This window comes from Sitophilus oryzae, unplaced genomic scaffold, assembly GCF_002938485.1.
Source record: "Sitophilus oryzae breed Bouriz unplaced genomic scaffold, Soryzae_2.0 scaffold_815_pilon_pilon, whole genome shotgun sequence".
In the NCBI taxonomy this organism is placed as follows: Eukaryota; Metazoa; Arthropoda; class Insecta; order Coleoptera; family Curculionidae; genus Sitophilus; species Sitophilus oryzae.
Genome location: NW_022147434.1, coordinates 4,395,620 through 4,417,314, shown reverse-complemented (window position 1 = coordinate 4,417,314; position 21,695 = coordinate 4,395,620). Strand labels below are relative to the sequence as shown.

The 21,695-nt window shown below is 30.8% G+C and overlaps 1 protein-coding gene across 7 annotated transcripts in view; it reads left to right on the top strand.

The window, feature by feature from the left end:
• LOC115889476 (nuclear receptor coactivator 2) overlaps window positions 1-21,695 on the top strand; it is a 311,795-nt gene that overhangs the window by 107,128 nt on the left and 182,972 nt on the right. The window contains exon 1 of one of the 7 annotated variants that reach the window (XM_030909477.1): window positions 1,290-1,434. The exons of the other annotated variants lie outside the window; for them this stretch is intronic. Coding sequence (XP_030765337.1) covers window positions 1,418-1,434 — 17 coding nt within the window. The 5' untranslated portion in view covers window positions 1,290-1,417. Of the gene's footprint in view, window positions 1-1,289; window positions 1,435-21,695 lie in introns of those variants that run through there. 7 annotated transcript variants of the gene reach the window in all.

Here is a 21,695-nt window from a genome sequence, read left to right as displayed (position 1 = left end):
GAAGAACAAACAAAAAATGTAATATATAAATTACCACGTGAATGCGATAAATTTTACATTGGTGAAACATCTAGACCCTTAAATGTTCGAATTAAAGAACATAAAGATTATTTAAGAAAGGGAGATTTTCACAGATCTAAGATTTGTCAGCATTCATAGGACACAGGTTACAGAATAAATTTTAATAACGCCAAAATTGTAATGAAAGAAGCGATTGTCTCTAAAAGAAAAATAAAAGAGGCTTAATACAATCTAATAAAAATAAATGAATTGCTCATGCATCTGTAGATATTAGTAATGTATGGCAATCGCTTCTTTAATATTAAAGAACATAACATAAATACGTAACATACGTAAAAATTAAAAATAATCATACAGGAAGTTTGGGGCTTTTTGGTTTTACCTTATTAAGTAATTGTTATCAGGTAGTAATTGTTAATTTTGAAGTTTAACTTGATATAATGTCATTTTAATAGAACGTCAACGGTTTTTGTAGTATCTGTTTTAAAAAACTAAAGTGTTCTCGAATAGTTTGGTTTGGTTTGATTTTTTTCTTTATTCTTTGTATTTTTTTTTACTTCTGAAGACGGAAAACTTTCCGAAACGTTAAGAATTTTTTTGTTTGTTATAGTGATGGGCCAAACTGTTATTTTTAGATAACAGTTGAAACTGTTATAGTTATTTATAAAAAACAGCTTAAAATAACAGCTTAAAAATAACAGGTTTCTTTATTTTACTGCTAAATATCTGAAAGAGTATGAGACGGTCATCGCCAGGCGTATTAACGCAGTTGCAAGTTGCAACAATGACGTGCTCGGTGGTAGTAAAAAGAATACTTACATAATAACATAATCACTGCTTTATTTTCATCCTTGTTTTCAAAGCAAAGTTAGAAATAATAATCGGCGAAGAACTTTTTAAATCAATACAGAATGACAACTTAGTTAGAACGCTTTCAAAATATTTGTACCAGCAAAGTACCTCAATATGATAAGCCCATACAAGTCAAATGATTTAAATCATGATTTAAATCGTGATTTAAATTGAGGGATTTTATTTTTATTTTAATCATGGGGTTTAAATAAAATAAATCAATATACTCAAATTTCATAAAAAAGAAACTGGCAACATTCAGTCCAAAGAATATATAATTGAATCCAATTAATATTATCTTGAGCAAGGTCTACTTATAAAAATCATTGTTATCAGATAAAATACAATGAAGTGTAGAGATACGACACCACACAACAATAATGTAGTGTTTTATTTTATTTTGTGTCAGGCAGGTGAAGTTTTCTTTTGTGAAAAATTCAATTCTTTTTGTATTTTGGAATAAACCTGTGTTAAAACTACTATAGAAAAAGTGGAGTAAACTTTAAGTGATGGATTGTTTTATGGGCTTTTGTGTTCTTTTATTATGTTTACCGGTGTAAAGTAAGTTACATTGTATAGAAGATAAGCATACTACAGGGAAGTAAATTTATTTTTAATTTACACAATATTTAACTTAATGAACTTAAGTACATTATATTTGTTTCATAATACGTATTAATGTGGTATAGAAGTAGACAGGGTGTCCAAATGTTCTGTGGACAATGAACTACTACGTAACTTTGTGAATGAAAATAATTTACATATGCAATATACTCTACAACAGTTTTTTGTTTATCCGTTAGAGGGTAACAAGTTTTAAAAAAATAACATTTTTTAAAATATTTTAAAGCCCAATATCAATGAGATTTGGGGTGCCTATGGTTTGCTAGGCGCTTTAACGTTTGAATTTCACAAACTATCTTCACACCTAGATGAATTCTAGCAGATACATTTTTCGTAAATGGTTCTTCTAGTATTTTCTAGAATTTTTTGTCTTTTCTAGTAAAAATCAAATGTTTTTCCGCAGCTGACCGGCAAAAAATATTTCTTGTCACATCAAAGTTTAAAATCTAGTAATCCATAATAATTGAAAAATGGTGTAATGTTATGTCATTCTCACAAATAATTTTTAGCTTCATAAATTTTAAATTAATTAACCGTTTGGGTTTATTAAAATTTTATGCCCTTAAACAGACAAACAAAACACTGTCGTATACAGATGAATTATGCCCAATTAAATTATACAGGGTGAGTCTTAAATAAGTGCAAATATTTTCAGGGCTGGTAAATCTCGATAAAAGAAACATATTTTCTCTTTACCGTTTTTCAAACAAGTCCATAACCAATAACGGCGTTTTATTACTTTGAAAATTAAAAAAAAAATAATAATTTTTTGCTTAAATTTTGAGAACCACTAGATCTTTTCTGGATTTTATTTTTTGTAAATTTAATTTTCTGCCTATGTTGCCATATTATCAAGAAATTATATAATTTTAAATTAATTAACCGTTTCGGTTTATTAAAATTTTATGCCCTCAAACAGACAAACAAAATACTATCGTGTACAGGTAAATTGTGCCCATTAAATTATACAGGGTGATTAACGTCTTAAATAAGTCCAAATATTTTCAGGGCTGGTAGATCTCGATAAAAGAAACATATATCTCTTTACCGGTTTTCAAATAAGTCCATAACCAATAACGGCGTTATATTACTTTGAAAATTTCCAAAAAAAATAATTTTTTTCTTAAATTTTGAGAACCACTAGATCTTTTCTGGATTTTATTTTTTGTAAATTTAATTTTCTGCCTATGTTGCCATATTATCAAGAAATTATGTTAACTAAAAACTAAAAAAAAATCCAAAATTTGTTTCAAAAAATTCCAAACTTTCCAAAAAAATTTCGCGGAAAAAAACTCATAATCGTATTTCTGGGGTCGAAATATACTAGCCCTAAAAATATTTGCACTTATTTAAGACTCACCCTGTATAGATTCTAAGAATAATTAGTAGTATCCACTAAATATTTGGACATCTTGTACTGTTATGTATGTTATTTAAGTCTGGATTCATTGATCAAATTTTGTTTTATAATACAATTAAAAGATTTTATTCTTTAAGATTTTTATGTGATAACTACCTGACCCGGCAAACATAGTTTTGCCGTATAAATATTTTTATGGGACAAGAATCATTTTTATTCACGAGGTTGAAAATCATTGAATTACTAATATGTCTATAAAAATAGGGGTTGATGGTAGAAGGGTGAAAATTTAGGATTGTATATATTTTTTAATACCACATCATAAAAAAATTAAAATAAAAAATTTTCTCCGAAAAATAAAAAAAACTGAGGTGGACCACCCTTATAACAACCTATTCTCAAACCTATTGAATATACATACATATAAAATTTCATCAAAATCGGTTAAGCCATTTCGGAGGAGTATGGTAACTAATACTGAGACACGAGAATTTTATATATTAGAAAATGGAACCGTTTGAAGTATTTTCCTCCTTAACAATTTAGGACAGACAATATTTCTGAATGTAGTTTTATTTTTTACTTTATTTAATTTACAGTCTACTGTGTTACGTCTACATAAATATGTATTTAATTTTTGTCACTATAAGCTAACAAGATAATTTCAATTGTGACTGAACAAAGCATACAAGGTTCACATAGTCAGCTGATCAGAAGTACTTATTTTTATGAACATTGTGCATGTTTGTGAATGGTTTTCATATTTTCATATCGTTTAAAAAACATAATATTGACATATAAATCATCGAATAAGAATATCATAACTAATTAACTGTTGTTTTTAAGACAGATTATTATCAACAGCCGTTTTTGATATTCTACTAAATAGTTCCAATTTTATAGAAAGTAATAGAGTTTTCTATTGCTCTATTTAATCTGTATTTTTTTAGTAATACAAAAAAGCAATGGAAACTTACTGTAAGTACTGGAATGACGTCATAGAAATCCTTTAATAAAGGTCGTCATCATTAGCGTTTGATACTTGATATTAATCTTATATTTTGTTACAAAAACATAGAAGGCCAATATTATGTGATAGATTCCGAATAATAAATATACCTATTAGGACTAAAATAAAATTGCAAAATTTATTCCGTATTTGTATTTTTTTATAAATTAGCTTGCAGAATTTTTTGGCAATTCATCGCATCTTAGGGGGAAAATGTTGCTTAGTGCTCAATTAACCCATTCAAAGGTGCGTTCACACCGGCTACGCCACAAAGAACTGGTAACCGCGCTCACAATAGAACTCAATGGAGAAGAATTGTAAACTCAGTTAACAGCGACAACCAAAAAGTAAAGAGGCAACAAAGTAATGAGATTTTTGAATGTCCAGAGTTTGGAAGAGAGATAAAATCGCGTATCGGGCTTTTCAGTCACAGAAAAGCTCATGAAAGAAAACGCCTTGCGCAACCATCTTCTGATGCGTGTCAAATGCTCGTCAGCGAGTAATGGCAGTATGTATGAATTATAGCAAATAAAATAATGTCATTTAAAAGAATCTTTGTGCTAATATTTGTGTCTAAAGCCAGAGGTAACGAAGTTTTATAAGGGGTCGCTTTTTTGTATGGAAACGGTCGCTTATTAGATAAAATATAAGAGGTACGGAAAAAAAATTAAAAATAAAAGTTATAGGATTTTAAAATATCTATTAGCGGGTAATAAATTTTAGTATATAGGGTAGGTCAGAAAGTCGTGGCACATCAAAGTTTAATTTTTTTAAACGGAACCACCTGTATATTATTGCATATTTCGGTTCTTCCTTCAATTCTAAGCAAAAATCAAGATACACACAATGTACCTGAAACTAACCATATCCGAGTTGTTGACTTTTGAAAATATCACTTAAACAATTTAATTAATTTCGATGTGTTCAGTTTCATTTAACGATGCCGTTCTGCGGAAACTGTGATACTTAACAATGTTTAACATTAGTTTTCATGTTAGCATTTATAGATGTATAAAATGAGATTATATCAAGTCTAGAAATTACGAAATTTAACATTTCAATATCAAAACTTCATAATTCGGTCCATAATACTATATATATGGTATACTCCATAATACCATGTCCAATCCTATACAAGTTAGAAGGGGGGTGCGACAGGGTTGCGTGCTATCTCCACTCCTATTTAATTTATACTCAGAAGCTTTCTAAGCTATTCTCAGCTTCTCAGCTATTGTCCAGGAGGCCCTGGAGGACATGGAAATGGGGGTCAAAGTTAATGGAATGTGGATTAATAATATCCGCTATGCCGACGATACGGTCTTAATTGCAGACAATATACACGACCTACAACAACTGGTCAACAAGGTAGGAGAACAGAGCAAAGCAATGGGTTTAAACATCAACATCAAGAAAACCAAATTTATGATTATATCCAGAAACCCAGATGTGTTTATAAACTCCATTCTAACATTTAACTCAAGGCCCATAGAAAGAGTAGATAAATTTAAATATTTGGGTATCCGGCTCTCCGAAGATTGGATATCAGACAAGGAAATTAAATGTCGCATCGAACAAGTTCGGCAGGCATTCTTGAGGTTTCGAAAAGTACTTGTCTGTTCTGATTTTGACCTTAGCCTTAGATTAAGATTCGTAAAGTGTTATGTGTGGTCGATGCTCTTTTATGGTATGGAAGGTTGGACATTGAAAGCAGCTACCATCAACAAATTGGAGGTTTTTGAGATGTGGCTATATCGCAGAATCCTGAAGATACCTTGGACGGCTAGATTGACAAATGAGGAAGTTCTCAGACGTATTGAGAAAGAGCGTAAATTATTTGAATTGATTAAAAAGAAAAAAAACGCATACCTGGGGCACATAATGCGAAACCCCAAATATCAATTCTTGCATTTGTTGATCGAAGGCAAGATCGAAGGCCGGAGGGGTATCGGAAGGAAGAAAATGTCTTGGCTGAGGAATATTAGACAGTGCATAGGGCTACTCATGTTCAGTCGTTAATACACACCTCCCGGAACAGAGAAGCAATGGAAAATATTATCACAAACATCCATTAATGAATCTGCACTAGAAGAAGAAGATAAAATTCGGAAATTGTCGAAGTTAAGTACATTATGTGTATTATGATTATGTAAAATATTTTCAAATTATATGACGCTTACAAATTTAGAAAGTTAATTAAGACTGAATGTTAAACGAGTCTAGAAAAATAACAGGAAAAGTAATTAACCGTGAAAATGTGCCAATACCTTTTAGCTAACAATAAATAAAATAATCAAGGCTTATAATATTAAGTGTGCTACTCGTACTTCTGTGTATTTATGTGTAAGTAATATCTAATAATTCTCATTTCAGTTGATCTTATTAATAACACTTGCCTTAACGTATTATTTTTACTCACTTTAACAAGGGAGCTAGATTTTGGAAATCCTTTATCATTAATCTAAATATATAGGGTGTCCCAATATTCCGTGGACATAGAACTATCAAGTATTTTTGGAATCAAAATAAGTTCATTGGATACAATTTAGCTCTGTACAAAAGTGCTTCATTTGTCCGCTAGAGGGCATCAAACTTTAAAAAAATAAACACTTCTTTTTCAGATTTTTTAAGAACCGTTATTCCGATTTGAATGAGATTTTGAATGTCTATGTTTTGCTAAGTGCTTTAACATTTGGCTTTCACAAAAATCAAGAAAAAGTACGGGAAGGGTGAAAACCACCCCCACCTCTACATAAATTTTTGTATAAATATTTTCCAACTCCACCGACGACAGATTTTCTTGTCGTAAAATTATGCATCTGGTATTTACTACATTTTTTATCTCTTTTAGAAAAACACTACATCGCATAGTGGTTGAGAAACAATTTTTTTGAGAATTTATTTTTCCAAAGCAGACCTAAAAAATATACAGGAAGTTCTAATATTTCGTGGTAATAGAACAACTGCGTATTTTTTCGATCAAAATAAGTTAATTGCTCTTAATTTACCTTTATACTTAAGTGCTTTGTTTCTCCATTAGAGGGCATCAATGAAAAATAAACCCCAACATTAATTAATTTAAAAATTATTAACTTTTTTAGGCTTTTTACGGAAGATATTTATACTAAAATTTATGTAGGGGTGGGAGTAGTTTTGGCCCTTCCTGTACTTTTTCTTGATTTTTGTGAAAGTCAAATGTTAGAGCACTTAGCAAAACATAGACACTCAAAATATCATTCCAATTGGAATAACGGTTTTTAACATTTCTGAAAAAATGTGTTTATTTTTTTAAAGTTTAATAGAGGACATTAATAAAAACATGTCCTCTAGCGGACAAATGAAGCACTTTTGTATAGAGATAAATTGTGTCCAATGGACTTATTTTGACTCTAAAAATACGTAGTAGTTTTATGTCCACGGAATATTGGGACACCGTGTATTTCAAAGAATGCATTTAGAATTTTATGTGTCAAATTTTATTTAATTAATTAAGTATTTAAAAAATATGCTAAAAGTACAGTATAAATACTAACGTACCTACTTAGAATTTAGGTTCGATTCATCCATCTTCGATATTAAGTAAAAAAAGTAAAAAAAGTAGTTCGCAATTAACATAATAAGAAATTATTTTAAAAAAACGGTAATTATTCTAATTGTTTAGAAAAAATATACTGATACGTTAACTGTTAGATACGTTAACACCAAAAATAGTAATATAAAATTATACACTTTATCAACAAATAGATTCACTAAAACAATAATTATTCATTACTGACAATGCTGAAAACAATGAAAATTAATATGCGGCTATAGCTAAAGATGTCCTAGTAAAAGATTAAAAAAAGTATTAACTTTTTTAAGCTCCACTTCTTCCAAGTTATGTAATAGGTAAACTTCTTTCTTAGCCGCCTCTACCATTCTTGGATGTTCTTCTCCATTTAGTAAATTATAATTATGGGCAATATAAGTAGTTTTCTGGTCCTTTCCACCGTAAGTTTGTTTCTTCTTGGTCAATGGACAAATCCACAAGTACTTAAAGTCCTTTTGGTTGCGGCTGTTTACGATGGTAAATTTAAGTTGTCTATAACCAACATACCTATTTTAAAGCTGGAGCAAGACGTCCCACCAAAAACGTCCAGATATAGATTTTTTGCTGGAAAAGACAAATTCTTTAGCAAAAATATTACCTCTAATTTTGTATTGTGTCAGTCAGTGCTTCTATAATGAACTCTACTTGTGAAAAATACTTTTGCCTTGCAGTTTCGTAGATGAACTCCGTTGCAATTAAATTTTCAGCTTCAGTTAAATTTTCGCCGCGTAGATTTGGTTATAATAGGTAGAGAGATGGGCATGTCTTTAACATTTACTTGCCCATTTTTCCAGAATTGCACACATTTTCTTGTTTTCCGACCTAGCAGCGGATGAATCTGTTATTTTGATACATAATATAGACCTTAGATCAAAAAAGGAGGTAAAACCTTTTGAAATTGTTAGCTTCAAAAATCGTTGTCCACTTAGAGATTGGCTTAAACAAGTCATAAGTTGCTTGTATTTGTAGCCAAAATTCGTTTCGAAGAAAGATTACTATGTTTAGTGAAAGAACATAAGATATATCTGGGCTATCATCAACTGCTAAGCTTTTTAATAAGCGTATAGTGTCCAAAAAGGGCTTTTTAGACAAGAAACAAGCCATCTTGTTTTTACCAAAAAAAAGGAAAAGTGTAGAGCGGGAAAAAATGTCAAATGTCCAATGTCCGATATTGCGGTAATATGCCCAAAATTACCGGTAATATTACAGCGGTAATATAGGGCACTCGCCAAGCCGATTGGCCATTGACAATGATATGGTCGAGGACAGCGGTTCGGCTTCACCGTAAACAAAGTAGACCTCGTCCAGATAGAGAACCTTAGCAACAAAAAGAAGACGTTAACTTAAAATACTTTACTTCTTGAGAGATTTATATGAAAATTTGTTACTGGTCTAAAATCTGGTCTAGAAATGTGAAATACTGCAGGAAGACCATCCTAAGAGCACACTAAGCCGCAGTTTATCCCATCTTAATGGATGAATTATTAGGTAGGGCTGCCTACTGTTCTCTATTCCAGCGTACTTTTTTATATACCAAACTGAAAATTTAAAAAATAATCCTTCATTGCTACAAAGCTTCATAAAATTGTAAAACTGGGAACACTGTCCTTTGCTACTCCCACCCGCTCGTACAGTCGTACAGAAAAGGAATATTTAAGTACAAGAAATATTTGTGAACGCGATAAATATGTTTGGCTTTTTTATATTTTCTTAATGTCAGCTTATGTTTTGAAATATTTGTTTTAGTAGAAAATCGTTTGGTAAAAATGAACATCATCCGCATAACGTTTACGTAACTGTTAGAGTCAATCTTTGACAAAATATGGGTGAGGGTTCAAAAAATATTTCGCCTGAGGCGCTTCTTTACCTTCTCGTTCTCTATTTTTTATTTTAAAAGTTGGTAACCCTAGAATCCGGACTTTAACCATAGTTTTTTAGTGTAAATAATTAATCTTCATACAATTTTATGACACCCGTATTTTTTATTTTACTTCAATTTCATCCCATTTTTAAAAAAAAAATAATCAATATTAAGATTTTCAAATTTACACTTTTGCAATCTCTGACGTCACCTATCAAAAGTGTCACGGTAAAAGTACAAAATCTTGTACTGACATATTGTTGTCTTGCCGCTTCAAACCAGGCTCTTCGACGGCTTATCCAAAGGAACAGTTATAAAAACTTTTTCTGGAGAGCCTTCAGAGTTATTTAGACAGCCCTTCACAAAACAAACTTTAACACCCATCATTACAAAAATAATAAAGGGGGTACAATAAAACAAAATTATTGAAAACTCAAAGTATTTAACGCCAAACGCAAAATCCACAAAATACAAATCTAACCTCGAACCCTCGAACGCTTCGAACATCCGAACAACTTCGGTAGTGTTTAGTGCTTCGATAAAAATGGCAGTAATGGCCTGTTAATTATACAAATTTAAGTTTTATTTTCTAATAGCAAAAAATATAAAAGTAAATTTAATATTGGAGTAATAAAGAATAATCCCACATAAAAACGTATTTTTTAACGATCTTAATAAAAATAGAAAAATTTAACGTGATTTTAAAATATATAGTGTAAATACGGTAGTAGAGAACTAGACACGCCATAATATAATTCTTCAGAGGCTCGCGCCCTCTGTCAACTATTCAGTCAAATGCTAATAGGTGACGTCACAATTTTCTACGCGTCATTGTCATTTCAAAACAGTGAAATTTGTATTGAATTTGATTTATTATTTATTCCTTAATTGTAACTTCGTTGCATTTCTTTTTGTATTGAGGAAGTACTTTTTAATCACTTCAATTGAATTTTATATTAAAAATAACAAAAATTTATTATGGTTAAACACCGGATTAGGTAATGCTATAACTGAAAAACAAAATGTTTATCTTGTGAATGTTAAACCAATAATAATTATTGTCCATTGCAGGTAATTAATATGTATGTATTTTATTTCAATAATTCAAGGCAACTATATTACTCTGTATGTGTTTGAAGCAATTAATACGATATAAAAGCAGAAACGATTAATCCGAACGATTTTAACGAGTGCTTAAGCGTGATATTTTGACGCAGGAAAAAATTTGGCATTTAAATGATTCGATTAAAGTGTATTTTTAGTGCTAGGAGATGTATTTTTAGCGGACGCTAACCGAATAGTTAAATGCACGCCTTTATTTTCGTTCGGTCTCTCCAGTTTATTTATTTTTTTTCAGTCAGTTTTTTCAGTCAAGTTTATATATCGACTCCGTTCTAATTTTGTAAGTATAGGAATTTTGCAAATTTTGTGTTTGGAAATTGGCTTTTTAACTATGTGCCGCCACGCACGCTATATTGTTTTGGGTGTTGCGTCATAGATTGGTCATTCGCACGAAGTCCGGGAGATTGGTCTAAATTGAAACAGAAAATTGTAATTATCTAAAACTCTCTAACTTTAATATAGCATATAATCGATATGAACAAGTTGGCTTGTAACTCCTATAGAGTGGCTCAAAAAAGTATGAGTGGATAAGGATGATTTTTTTAAAATGGAACACCCTGTATATTATTGCATTTTTGGTCTCCTTTCAGGTCACTTTACCTAATCCTAAGATATGAGTAATTGTATTTCGATGGTTTCAGAGATATTTGTAAATAAATAAAATATATATTTTTCAGCCTTTTTAAAATAAAATATTATAAATACAAGAACTGTCCTGAAATCAAAACTATATTAGGTATTTACTTTATATGGTCTGTACTTTCTTTGTTTAAAATATGGTAATCGTAAATCATACAGGGTGGTTAAAATTCTACGCCAAACATTATTTAAATATTTTTTCTTCGTTTTTTTAATCACTCTGTATATTTTTTTCAATAGATGGAGAATTAAAAAAATAACATTTTTTGTATTTAGTTAGAGTATTTCAAAATTTTTAACGGTTCCGCAGATATTCGCGGTTTTATTTTTCATATAGCATTTTCTACAGTAAATTTATATGAAAGCCACTTATTGAATTTTCTCTCACATTTTACCGTTGAAAGAGCCATATGAAATAATACTGTCTGTATCTGCGAAACCATTAAACATTTTAAAATACTTTAAATACAAAAAAATGTTCATTTTTTAACTCTCCATCTAAGAAGAAATTAGTATACAGGACGTTCCATTTAAAAAAAACGAAGAAACATTATTTTATATTTTAAAAAGTTTGGCGTAGGATTTTGAACGCCCTGTATAATTTACGATTTCCATATTTATAACAAAGTAAGTACCTATAGACCATCTAAAGTAAATACCTAATATAGTTTTGATTTCAGGACATTTCTTGTATTTTTTTCTTGTAATAATTTTTTTTAAGATAGGCTGAAAAATATATATTTTTTATTTATTAATAATATCTGTGAAACCATCGAAATATAATTACTCATATCTTAGAATAATGTAAAGTGATCTGCAAGGAAGCCAAAAATGCAATAATATACAGGGTGTTCCATTTAAAAAAATCATCCTGATCCGCTCACACTTTTTTGAGCCATTCTATAGAAGTTTGGTTGAATATTTTCCTGAAATACATCCCCGTACATACTTTAGGTCTGCACTTAAACAAAATTTCAAGTTTTTTATTCTAGGAGCTACAGATGCTCGACGCACTATTGCCGGACCCTGTAGATGTGTTTGTGGGGTCGGAATATATTACATCTAAAAATAATTGCACTTATTTACGACTCATCCTTTATTTATCTCTTGGCTTTTTTTGGTCAACGCAAAATTTTCTTGTGAAAATATAAAAACAATATTTTCTTGTGAAAAATAAATTATGGTGTAAAATTCGTTAAGGAATCAAATGAATGAACGGCATCGGCACTGGTAATAATTTGATAAAATATTTTTCATCGAAAAATGCCGCTTAATTGCAAAAAAACACGTACCAAAGTTCGTGAAAATATCTGGAGTAGCTCCGAAGATTTTACAAATAAACTATTTTTTTCTCAAAATTAAGTCACCCTGTATATCGGAAACGAAGCATCTTAGGACACATGTTAGGACACAGTCTTAGGACACAGAAAAATAACTCCGTTATTTTGGACTTATTTGAAAAACGATAAAATATGTTTCTTTTATCGAGATCTATCACCTCTTAAAACATTTGCACTGCACTTATTTCTGGGACACCCTGTATAAACATTTTATCTTAAAAATACTTGAAAAATCACCTTAATAATGAACGTAGTATAATATTTCATGTTTTTACTTACATACTATCAAAGTAAATGGATTCTATGAAAACATTAAGTAAATTTCCAAGTTCCAAATTATTCATTATCACAACTTGCCAAGTTCGCCAAAGAAAAAGAAAGCGATAGAAGTTAAAAAAACAACTGAAACTATTACCGCGTACCTAATGAGACACGTAAGAAAACAATTTAAAGGCTCATTTATTAAATCACAACATTTGCCAATTTACATATCCGTATAGCAACTATGTCACACTAAAGTAAAGGTGGCAGCGTTTTCGATTTCATAATCGAGAGTTGGATTTGAAACAGTTAAAAACAAACATAATATGAAAAATATTTTGTAGATGACAAATTTTATTGCTATTGTAAAATATAAAACGCTATTTTTAAATTAATTAATAATATAATATATTATGATAAAATTTGTAGAAAAATGTTTTTGACTAAGCATATCTTCGTTCAAGGTGTAATATAATACAACTTGGGTTTCCAAACCTATGTTTTCTGTATATCAGTGTGTATGTGTATCCCCGAAATCCTGATATTAATCCCGAAAATCTCGAAAAATTTAAATGCCCAATCTAAAATAATTCAACTTTATACACTTTAGTCTTTCAAATATCACATTTTATTTATCATCATCATCATCATTTTCAGCTTATTCAACCATTTCAAATTATGGTGTAGCCTCCCTCACATATTTAAATACTCCCTTTGTATTTGGGCCCATGTCTTTTATTAGCTATGCTGGCTCAAGTTATCCCTGCTAATTTCCTAATATCAGGATTCCACCTCAGATTTGGTCTTCCTTTAGGTCTCTTAATTCCTCGTGGGTACCATGCTCTAATTTTTGTGGTCCATCTGTTGTCCGTCCTTCTTGCCAGGAGTCCCGTCCATTGCCACTTAAGGGCTTTGATTCTCTGGATGACCTGGGTCTTTTCTCGTATCCACTCTCTTCTTTTACGGTCTTTCTTGGTTATTCCCAGCATATTTCGTTCCATTGAGCGTTGTGAGACCTGCAGTTTCCTTGTAATGTTCGTTTTAAGTGTCCAGGTTTCGCCTGCCAGGTAATAACTGGTAGTACAGTTTGGCCGTTTTCTTCTTTAGATAAAGTCGTATTCTAAATTTGAATATGATTGAGATTCTTCAATTTTTTTTGGCATTGAGATTCACTCCATGCTAACTTAATTCTTCGTTTGATTTCTGGTAGTAGAGATCCCGAGCTGTGTATTAGTTGTCCCAAATATGTTTATTCTTCTACTATATCCAGTTTTGTGTTATTTATTAAAATATCTTTTCTGTCTACTAGTTCGTTGTACAGGGTGTCCCACTAAGAATAGCTCTCGGCTGTATCTCGGAAAGTATTAGCCGTAGGACCTACGGAAAAAAATATTTATAACTACAGAGGCTATGAGAAATTGCTGGAAATTATTTTCAAGTTTACAAAACGGCCGCTAGAGGGCGCAACTGCTATGGAAAATAAGAAAATATAATTTTTTCAGAATTTTGCCTAGATAAAGGGTACTAATACTTAAATAGCTTCATAATTTCTTTAGTAAATTTTGTTTTTTTTTTGTTAGAACCATTTTCTCCTATCTGCTGAAATAAAGTGGTGGGGGAAGGTTAGATCTATCTTTATTTAAATGTTAATAACTCCGGAAAAGAGCGTTTTTTACTCCATAATATTATACCATAAAACTAATAATAATAAGGTTTTGAACGTAGACGTACAATTTATCAAACATAGCGCGTTTTTTCAAAAAAATTAAATACGATAGTATATGTAATTTTAGCTGATAGTAAAGAGTAGTAAAAGCTTAAAAAGTCGGCGAAAACCGCATCTTGATATCTTCTTTCAAACCGAAGATATTAGCAAAATTATAATAAATACGAAAAATAAGCCCTTTATTATTTTATTTTTACAACAGAGTATCAGTAGTCCTCTTGATTATGCCCATTCTAATAAAAAAATAAGATAGAAACAGTTAATTTATTTTAAAATCGACGATATACCGGAATACCATAATACCAGATGTATTAATATCTAATAATAAAAAAATTAAAAACAGTGAACAAGAAACGATGATTCAGTGAAGTCATGGTGGGCTTTGGAGAAACGCTGCTTTTTTTTCTTTTGAAGTAATACTATAAACGTCAAATTGTTATTAGATCAACATTTTGATAGTCTTAGCAGAGTTTTTTTTTTATCTTTTAATTACTTTTTCAAAATGTCTTTATTATTTGAAGTAGTTGAAGGTATTGAGCAATTTGAAAAAGCAATCAAAAGATAAAAAACGCTGCTAAGACTATCAAAATGTTGATCTAATAACAATTTGGCGTTTATGCTATTATGTCAAAAGCAACTTTTTTCCAAAGTCTACCATGACTTCACTGAATCATCGTTTCTTGCTCACTGTTATTAATATCTTAATTATTAGATATTAATAAATCTGGTATTATGGTATTCTGGTATATCGTCGATTTTAAAATAAACTAACTGTTTCTATATTATTTTTTTATTAGAATGTCTACTGATACCAAGAGGTCTACTGATACCGTGTTGTAAAAATAAGGTAATTAAGGGCTTATTTTTTGGTATTTATTTTAATTTTGCTAATATCTTCGGTTTGAAAGAAGATATCAAGATGCGGTTTTCGCTGACTTTTTAAACTTTTACTGCTCTCTACTATCAGGTAAAATTACATATTCTATCGTATTTAATTTTTTTGAAAAAACGCGCTATGTTTGTTAAATTGAGCGCCCCCTAGCGTCTACGTTCAAAACCTTATTATTAGTAGTTTTATGGTATAATATAGAGTAAAAAACGTTTTTTAAACGAACTTTTTTTCTGGATCGTTTATTGGATTCTGGTCATCCAGTCCAGAGTTATTACATTTAAATAAAGACAGATCTAACCTTCCCCTACCATTTTATTTTAGCAGATAGGGGAAAATTGTTTTAACAAAAAAAATTCAAAATTTACTAAAGATTATGAAGCCAATATTATTTATACAATTATTTATTATAAGAATAGTACCCATTATCTAGGCAAAATTCTGTAAAAATTATATTTTCTTATTTTCATATCAGTGGCGCCCTCTAGCGGCCGTTTTACAAACTTGAAAATAATTTCCAGCAATTTCTCATGGCCCCTTTAGTTATAAATATTTTTTTCCGGAGGCCCTACGGCTAATACTTTCCGAGATACAGCCGAGAGCTATTCTTAGTGGGACACCCTGTACATTACTTTAGTTTTTGCTAAATTCATTTTTAATACTTAAATATGAATGTTACTTTGTTTTGTCTATTTTAATAAAGCCCTTTTCTCATTTTCTTTTTGACACAGTTTTCACCTGTTCGAGAAGTTATATAAAATAACCAGGATACTAGGGGGTCAAAAAAATACAAAATTTTCAAATTCGCCCTGTATTTCCGGAAGTAAGAGGGTTAGGACAAATCTATGTATCATCTTTAGTTTCATAAAAAGTATAGTACGGTGATGTGAAAATCGTATCTTTGTATCTCTACTCATAAATGAGAAACTTTATAAAATACACAAAAATGGTACACTCCGTACATTTCGCAATATCCTTAAGCTGAATAATACATAAACGGATTGTGTGAAAAGTCTATACATATAGTCTGGATTAGTATAAAAATGACTAATGTCAATGTAGAAATTATGTATAATCTGTCCCCATAATACCGGTACACGTAGACGTGCACCCGTAGCAATGTACCGAATTATCGGTACTAATTTCAAAAGGAAACAATTAAGTTGAATGCCAGCAAAAACCATGGCCCGACCTTGTGCCCAAATCGGCGGAAAGTGAAAGCGTTCACGCCAGCATATGTTTCGGTTTAATTCATTTTTCTGTTGGAATTGTAGATGGTTACACTGAAAAAACGCCAAAGAATGTCAGTTATAACGAATAATATTAATAAATTAACTAATTTAACGTTGAGTTACTGAGTAACTAATTTTGTCCTCGGATTTATGCCAATTTTTTAATGGGAATTTTGATGATCCGTGTGCCATCTACCTCGAAATTCATCAGATAACTATAAGATGTATTGCCAACTTTAAACAGAAATAATGCAATGGATTTTGCTATTTTTAAGAAAGATTTGCAATCATAAACTTACTTCTCAGTATCTTTGTATTGATTATTTTAAGAACTATTGATTTTATTTATCTTAAATAATAAATTTCTATACTTATTACTTGAGATTAATGAAACATTTAGTAAGCCATATTAAAAGTACTCCAACACACTAATGTTTGAAGAATGTTGACAGAAATAATGCAAGGGGATTGTGTTATTTTTAAATTATTTTTAAAAAGACACGATGTTTAGTGAACTTAAGAACCATTCTTGTTGTGCTTCTTATGTGAGATCTTGCCGATCTGTTAGTTCTAAGGTTGCCTCAGGAGTTCTTGAGAAGTGGACTTCCAACTGTCTTTTCCCGGTTTCCCTTTACAGAGCTATGCGTGGTGGTCTGGTTTTCTTTCATGCGTTTTACATGTGCGAACAATTGTCTTTTTCTTTATCTACCCCATCTCACTACGTCCTGTACTCCACATTGTTGTCTGATGTCTGTGATCCTAATTCTGTCTCTTCGAGTCTTCCCCATTATGATTCTTCTTTTCTTCATTTCAGCAACCCTTAATACGCTTTTTAACATGATTTTGTTGGTTTCCTCTCGGATTTCTATACCATATGCCATTATTAGTCCGATGCTGGTCTTATAAATTTTAATTTTACTCTCCAAAAAATGCCTTTACGGGTATTTCGCCACTGCACTGCAAGAAAATACCGCTTGTCAGAAGTTATGTTTACAGTTATACAAATTTGCCTAACAAAGAAAAAAATGCTTCTGCATCCGTAGATGTTAGTAATGTATGGCAATTGCTCCTTTGATTTTAAAGAACATAAGATAAATAAACATAACATACGTAAAATTTAAAAATAATAATACAGAAAGTTTGGACTTTTTGCTTTTACCTTATTAAGTAATTGTTATCAGGTAGTAATTGTTTTTGAAGTTAAATTTTGAAGTTTAACTTGATATAATGTCATTTTAACAGAACGTCAACGGTTTCTTGTAGACGTATCTGTTTTAAAAAAGTAAAGTGTTCTCGAATAATTGAATTTAAATATTTTAAATAGTTTTTTTCTTTATTCTTTGTATTTTTTTGCTTCCGACGACGGAAAGAGATAAACTTTCCGAAAGCATTTTTTTCTTTGTTAGGCAAATTTGTATAACTGTAAACATAACTTCTGACAAGCAGTATTTTCTTGCAGTGCAGTGGCGAAATACCCATAAAGGCTTTTTTTGGAGAGATGAATCCGCCACACCATCCGCAACGGCCCAGCTACGTCAAAACACCGATTTCCATTAGAACACCGAAGTTAAGCGACGTAAGGCGATACTAGTGGATGGACGGGTGACCGGTTCGAAACTCTGTATCGTGCTCTTTTGTCCAATAAAGGCAAAAGTGTAAAATCTATTGACACACACTGCTCATTCACGCCGGTTCGAGGCCGGATGAGATCGGATATCTCGTGAGTAAGAGTCGATTTAGACACTTGCCAAGACGGTAGGCCATTGACAATGATATGGCCGAGGACCGCGGTTCGAATTCCGCGTAAACAAAGTAGACCCTGTCCAGATTAGCCCTGGCAGCAAAAAGGAGACGTTAACTTCAAATCTTTAAATAATAGATTTTTTATTACCCGAGATTATTGAAACAATTAGTAAGCGATATTGAAAATAAAAATTTGTAAATTGTAACTAAATATTAATTACCTGAATTTTTGGATTCAGAAACGGCTAGACTATTGTTATAAAATACAGGGTTGTCCGAACTGTATTCCGGAAACTTCGGCAACATATTCTGCAGATAAAAATAAGTAAAAAAGTTCGTATGTCCGAATATTGCTTAGTTTTGGAGATAGGGGGTAAAAGTTTCATTTTTATTTCGATTTTTTCCGAATAATTTCTGAAATAACGTCAATATTTGGATGAAAATTGGTGTATGGAATTTTTTTCATGTCAATATGACACTTATTTGTAGGGGACGCCACTTACATGTGTTTTAACTGTTTTTAAGAGTAATAACTTTTCGTCAGTACCTGTATAAAACTACTGAATGAAAAAATATTCATTTCCCTGATTTTTTACGATTGATTTATTAATCAAATTTACCTTTATTTTAATCCTAGAAACTAAAAATGTAATAATATACAGGATGTTCTATCACGAAAATACAACTGTTATATTTTTCTTTATTTGGGACACTTTTGAAAATAATTTTAAATTGTAGCTTTAGTAGTCTCCAACAATCTAATCACTTACAATTTCTAAAAATCCAATCGTGTAGCTATAATACCATAATACTCCGTGTCGAATGAGGTGAATAACCCTGTATATCATTAAATGATATACAGGGTTAGAATTAAAAGGGTTTAGTTTTTAAATTTTAAAAAACCGAAACAATATCTTCTATTTCATTTAACACATCCAGTTGGTACAAACTATATACCAGTTAGATTTTAGAACATTACAAAATGTCTACTTTATGAATTTGTTATCTAATTTAACGATGATGTACGATGGCTAAAACAGCCTCTAAAGTGTTTGAAATGGGTGGTAAAAATTGCAATGAATTTTACCGCAATATAAAACGACCTCGTAAAGGAAGACATTGCCCAAAATCTACAAAGACGTTATGGGTGTTACTAGAGTCATTTTATAGTCAGAAAATCATAAAGAACTATAGTTACGATTTTCAGTAATAAGATGTATTAATAAAATGATATTTATTAACTTCGGCAGCATATTCTGCAGATAAAAATAAGTAAAAAAGTTCGCATAAATGTATATCCTAAAATGCTTAGTTTGGGAGATATAGGGTGTAGAAGTTTCATTTTTATTTCGATATTTTCCAAATAATTTCTGATGTAACGTCAATTTTGGATGAAAATTAGTATTTGGGAGTTTTTCGACATGAGAAATTTGATTTAGATGTCAATATGACTCCTACTTGTAGAGGGCGCCACTCTGAAAAAAAGAATCTCTCAGTCGAAATGAATATGACTTTGACCCAAAAGATTGGCGCTTTTCAATAGGGCCAAGAACGACATTTCTTTACCGAAAGCATTAACTATCTTTTCACAAGCTTTAAAAAATTACTTTAGAGAATAGAAGAATCTATCTGTCCAAAGTATTTTACTCTTGACCCAAAATGAATATGCAAAGAAGTTCTTGCTACAAGAAAATAGTCTCTTTGATTCATGCAAAAATTCTTGATTGAAAAGGGACATTTCTTGATTAAAGAGACACTTTTCTTAAACCAATAGCGAATACTATTTTGACTCAACTAAAATGTATTTTGATCTAAGAGAAGTATATACATCATTACACAGGCATATTACGAGGTATATTATTTTCTGATAAATTTAGGTTTTCCTGGTCTGGTAGTAAGTAAAGTGATATTATTTTCCTCGATGGTAGTTATTTCTGCTTCTTCGCTCCTTGGTATTTTTTTGGGTGGTTCATCACTCTACAAATTAGAAAAAAATGTTACATCACGATTAATCAAAGTAAAGCAAATAAATTATTAAAATTATAAGCTTTGGTCACATTTTGAATTTTTTAATACGATTTGAAATTCTAAAATTTTTGTAATTATTTGCATAAAAAAAATCGATACCTATATTCTTATTCTATGTATATAGTCACGCATGCATTATCTAAACAGGTGCATTAGGTAAATATCTCTTACCTTCAAATAATAGCAAATAAATGCTCTAATTTCCATTTTTTTCAGAAACTCCTTTAAAGAATCCATATATCCTAAAATTTGTCCTCATAAAAAATGACAAATGCATGTTAATAACGATCACTAATTTGTTACACGATATGCGTTTAAAAAGCAAATTATGCAAAATTTCAAGCGGAAAATTCCAAGCAACAAAACCCGTGCGTACTATGATTTGCGACCTATGAAATGCGACGTACGACTGATCGGACTGCCGACTGATTGTATATACCGTCCTTCGTCGTCGTCTTTGCGTATCCTTATTATTTTTCATCAAAAGAGTATTTAGCTGTTGGAAAAATGGCCATGTTTCTTGAATGAAGTACTTCCTAGGGTATTTTGCTTATTATCTTAAAACAAAGTAACTTGCACTTGGTTGAATGAAAATATATTCAAGAGATATTTTCGAATTTTTCAAGAGAACCAGTTTTCTTGAGTTAAGAGAGTTTTTCTTCAGGCAAAATATTTTCTTTTACGCTAAAATAAATTCTCTTGCCACTAATTTTTTTTTTCAAGAACGATGACGACTTTAGTTCAAGTCTATATTTTTTATCAGTGCACCTACATATCTTTTAAATAATAAGAGTAACTTCCAATGGTAGAGAGTATCAAAACATTCCGATTTATATTTAAATTAGAGAAAGGATTGGGTGAAATACTCATTGACCTAGAAAAGAGTTATATAATTTTTTAACAACCGGTCGAAAATACATCAAAAGCCATAAACGAAGTTTATAAATAAACCTAATCATAATAGCTTGTGTTTGCAATAAAATATCAAATATTTGTTTTTCCTCTAAAACTCACCGAACTGCGACCGTACTGTCTAACGGTGACTTTATTACACAGGAGCTGGCAGTCGGTATATTTAACTGGAAAAACAAACATGGTCCTGTTTAAATTAGAAATAGCGAAGCGTCGTGGCTCAACACGAAAAATAGAAGCCGAGGAGGAAATATATCCCGACTTTTTCATTTCCAACTAATAAATTTTCCCCATAGTTTTCAGCGCTTACCAAACAAAATATTGGCCTTACGTCGATTTACGTCACGGTCGGTGCCGACGTTGCCAATATCATGATTTTGGCTGCAATTTCTGGTATTTTTTTAGTTTGTAGTTTTTAGTTTACTATTTATTTTTAAAATATTATACCGGGTGCGTTTCAAAACTGACTCACCCCCTATAACTTTTTTAT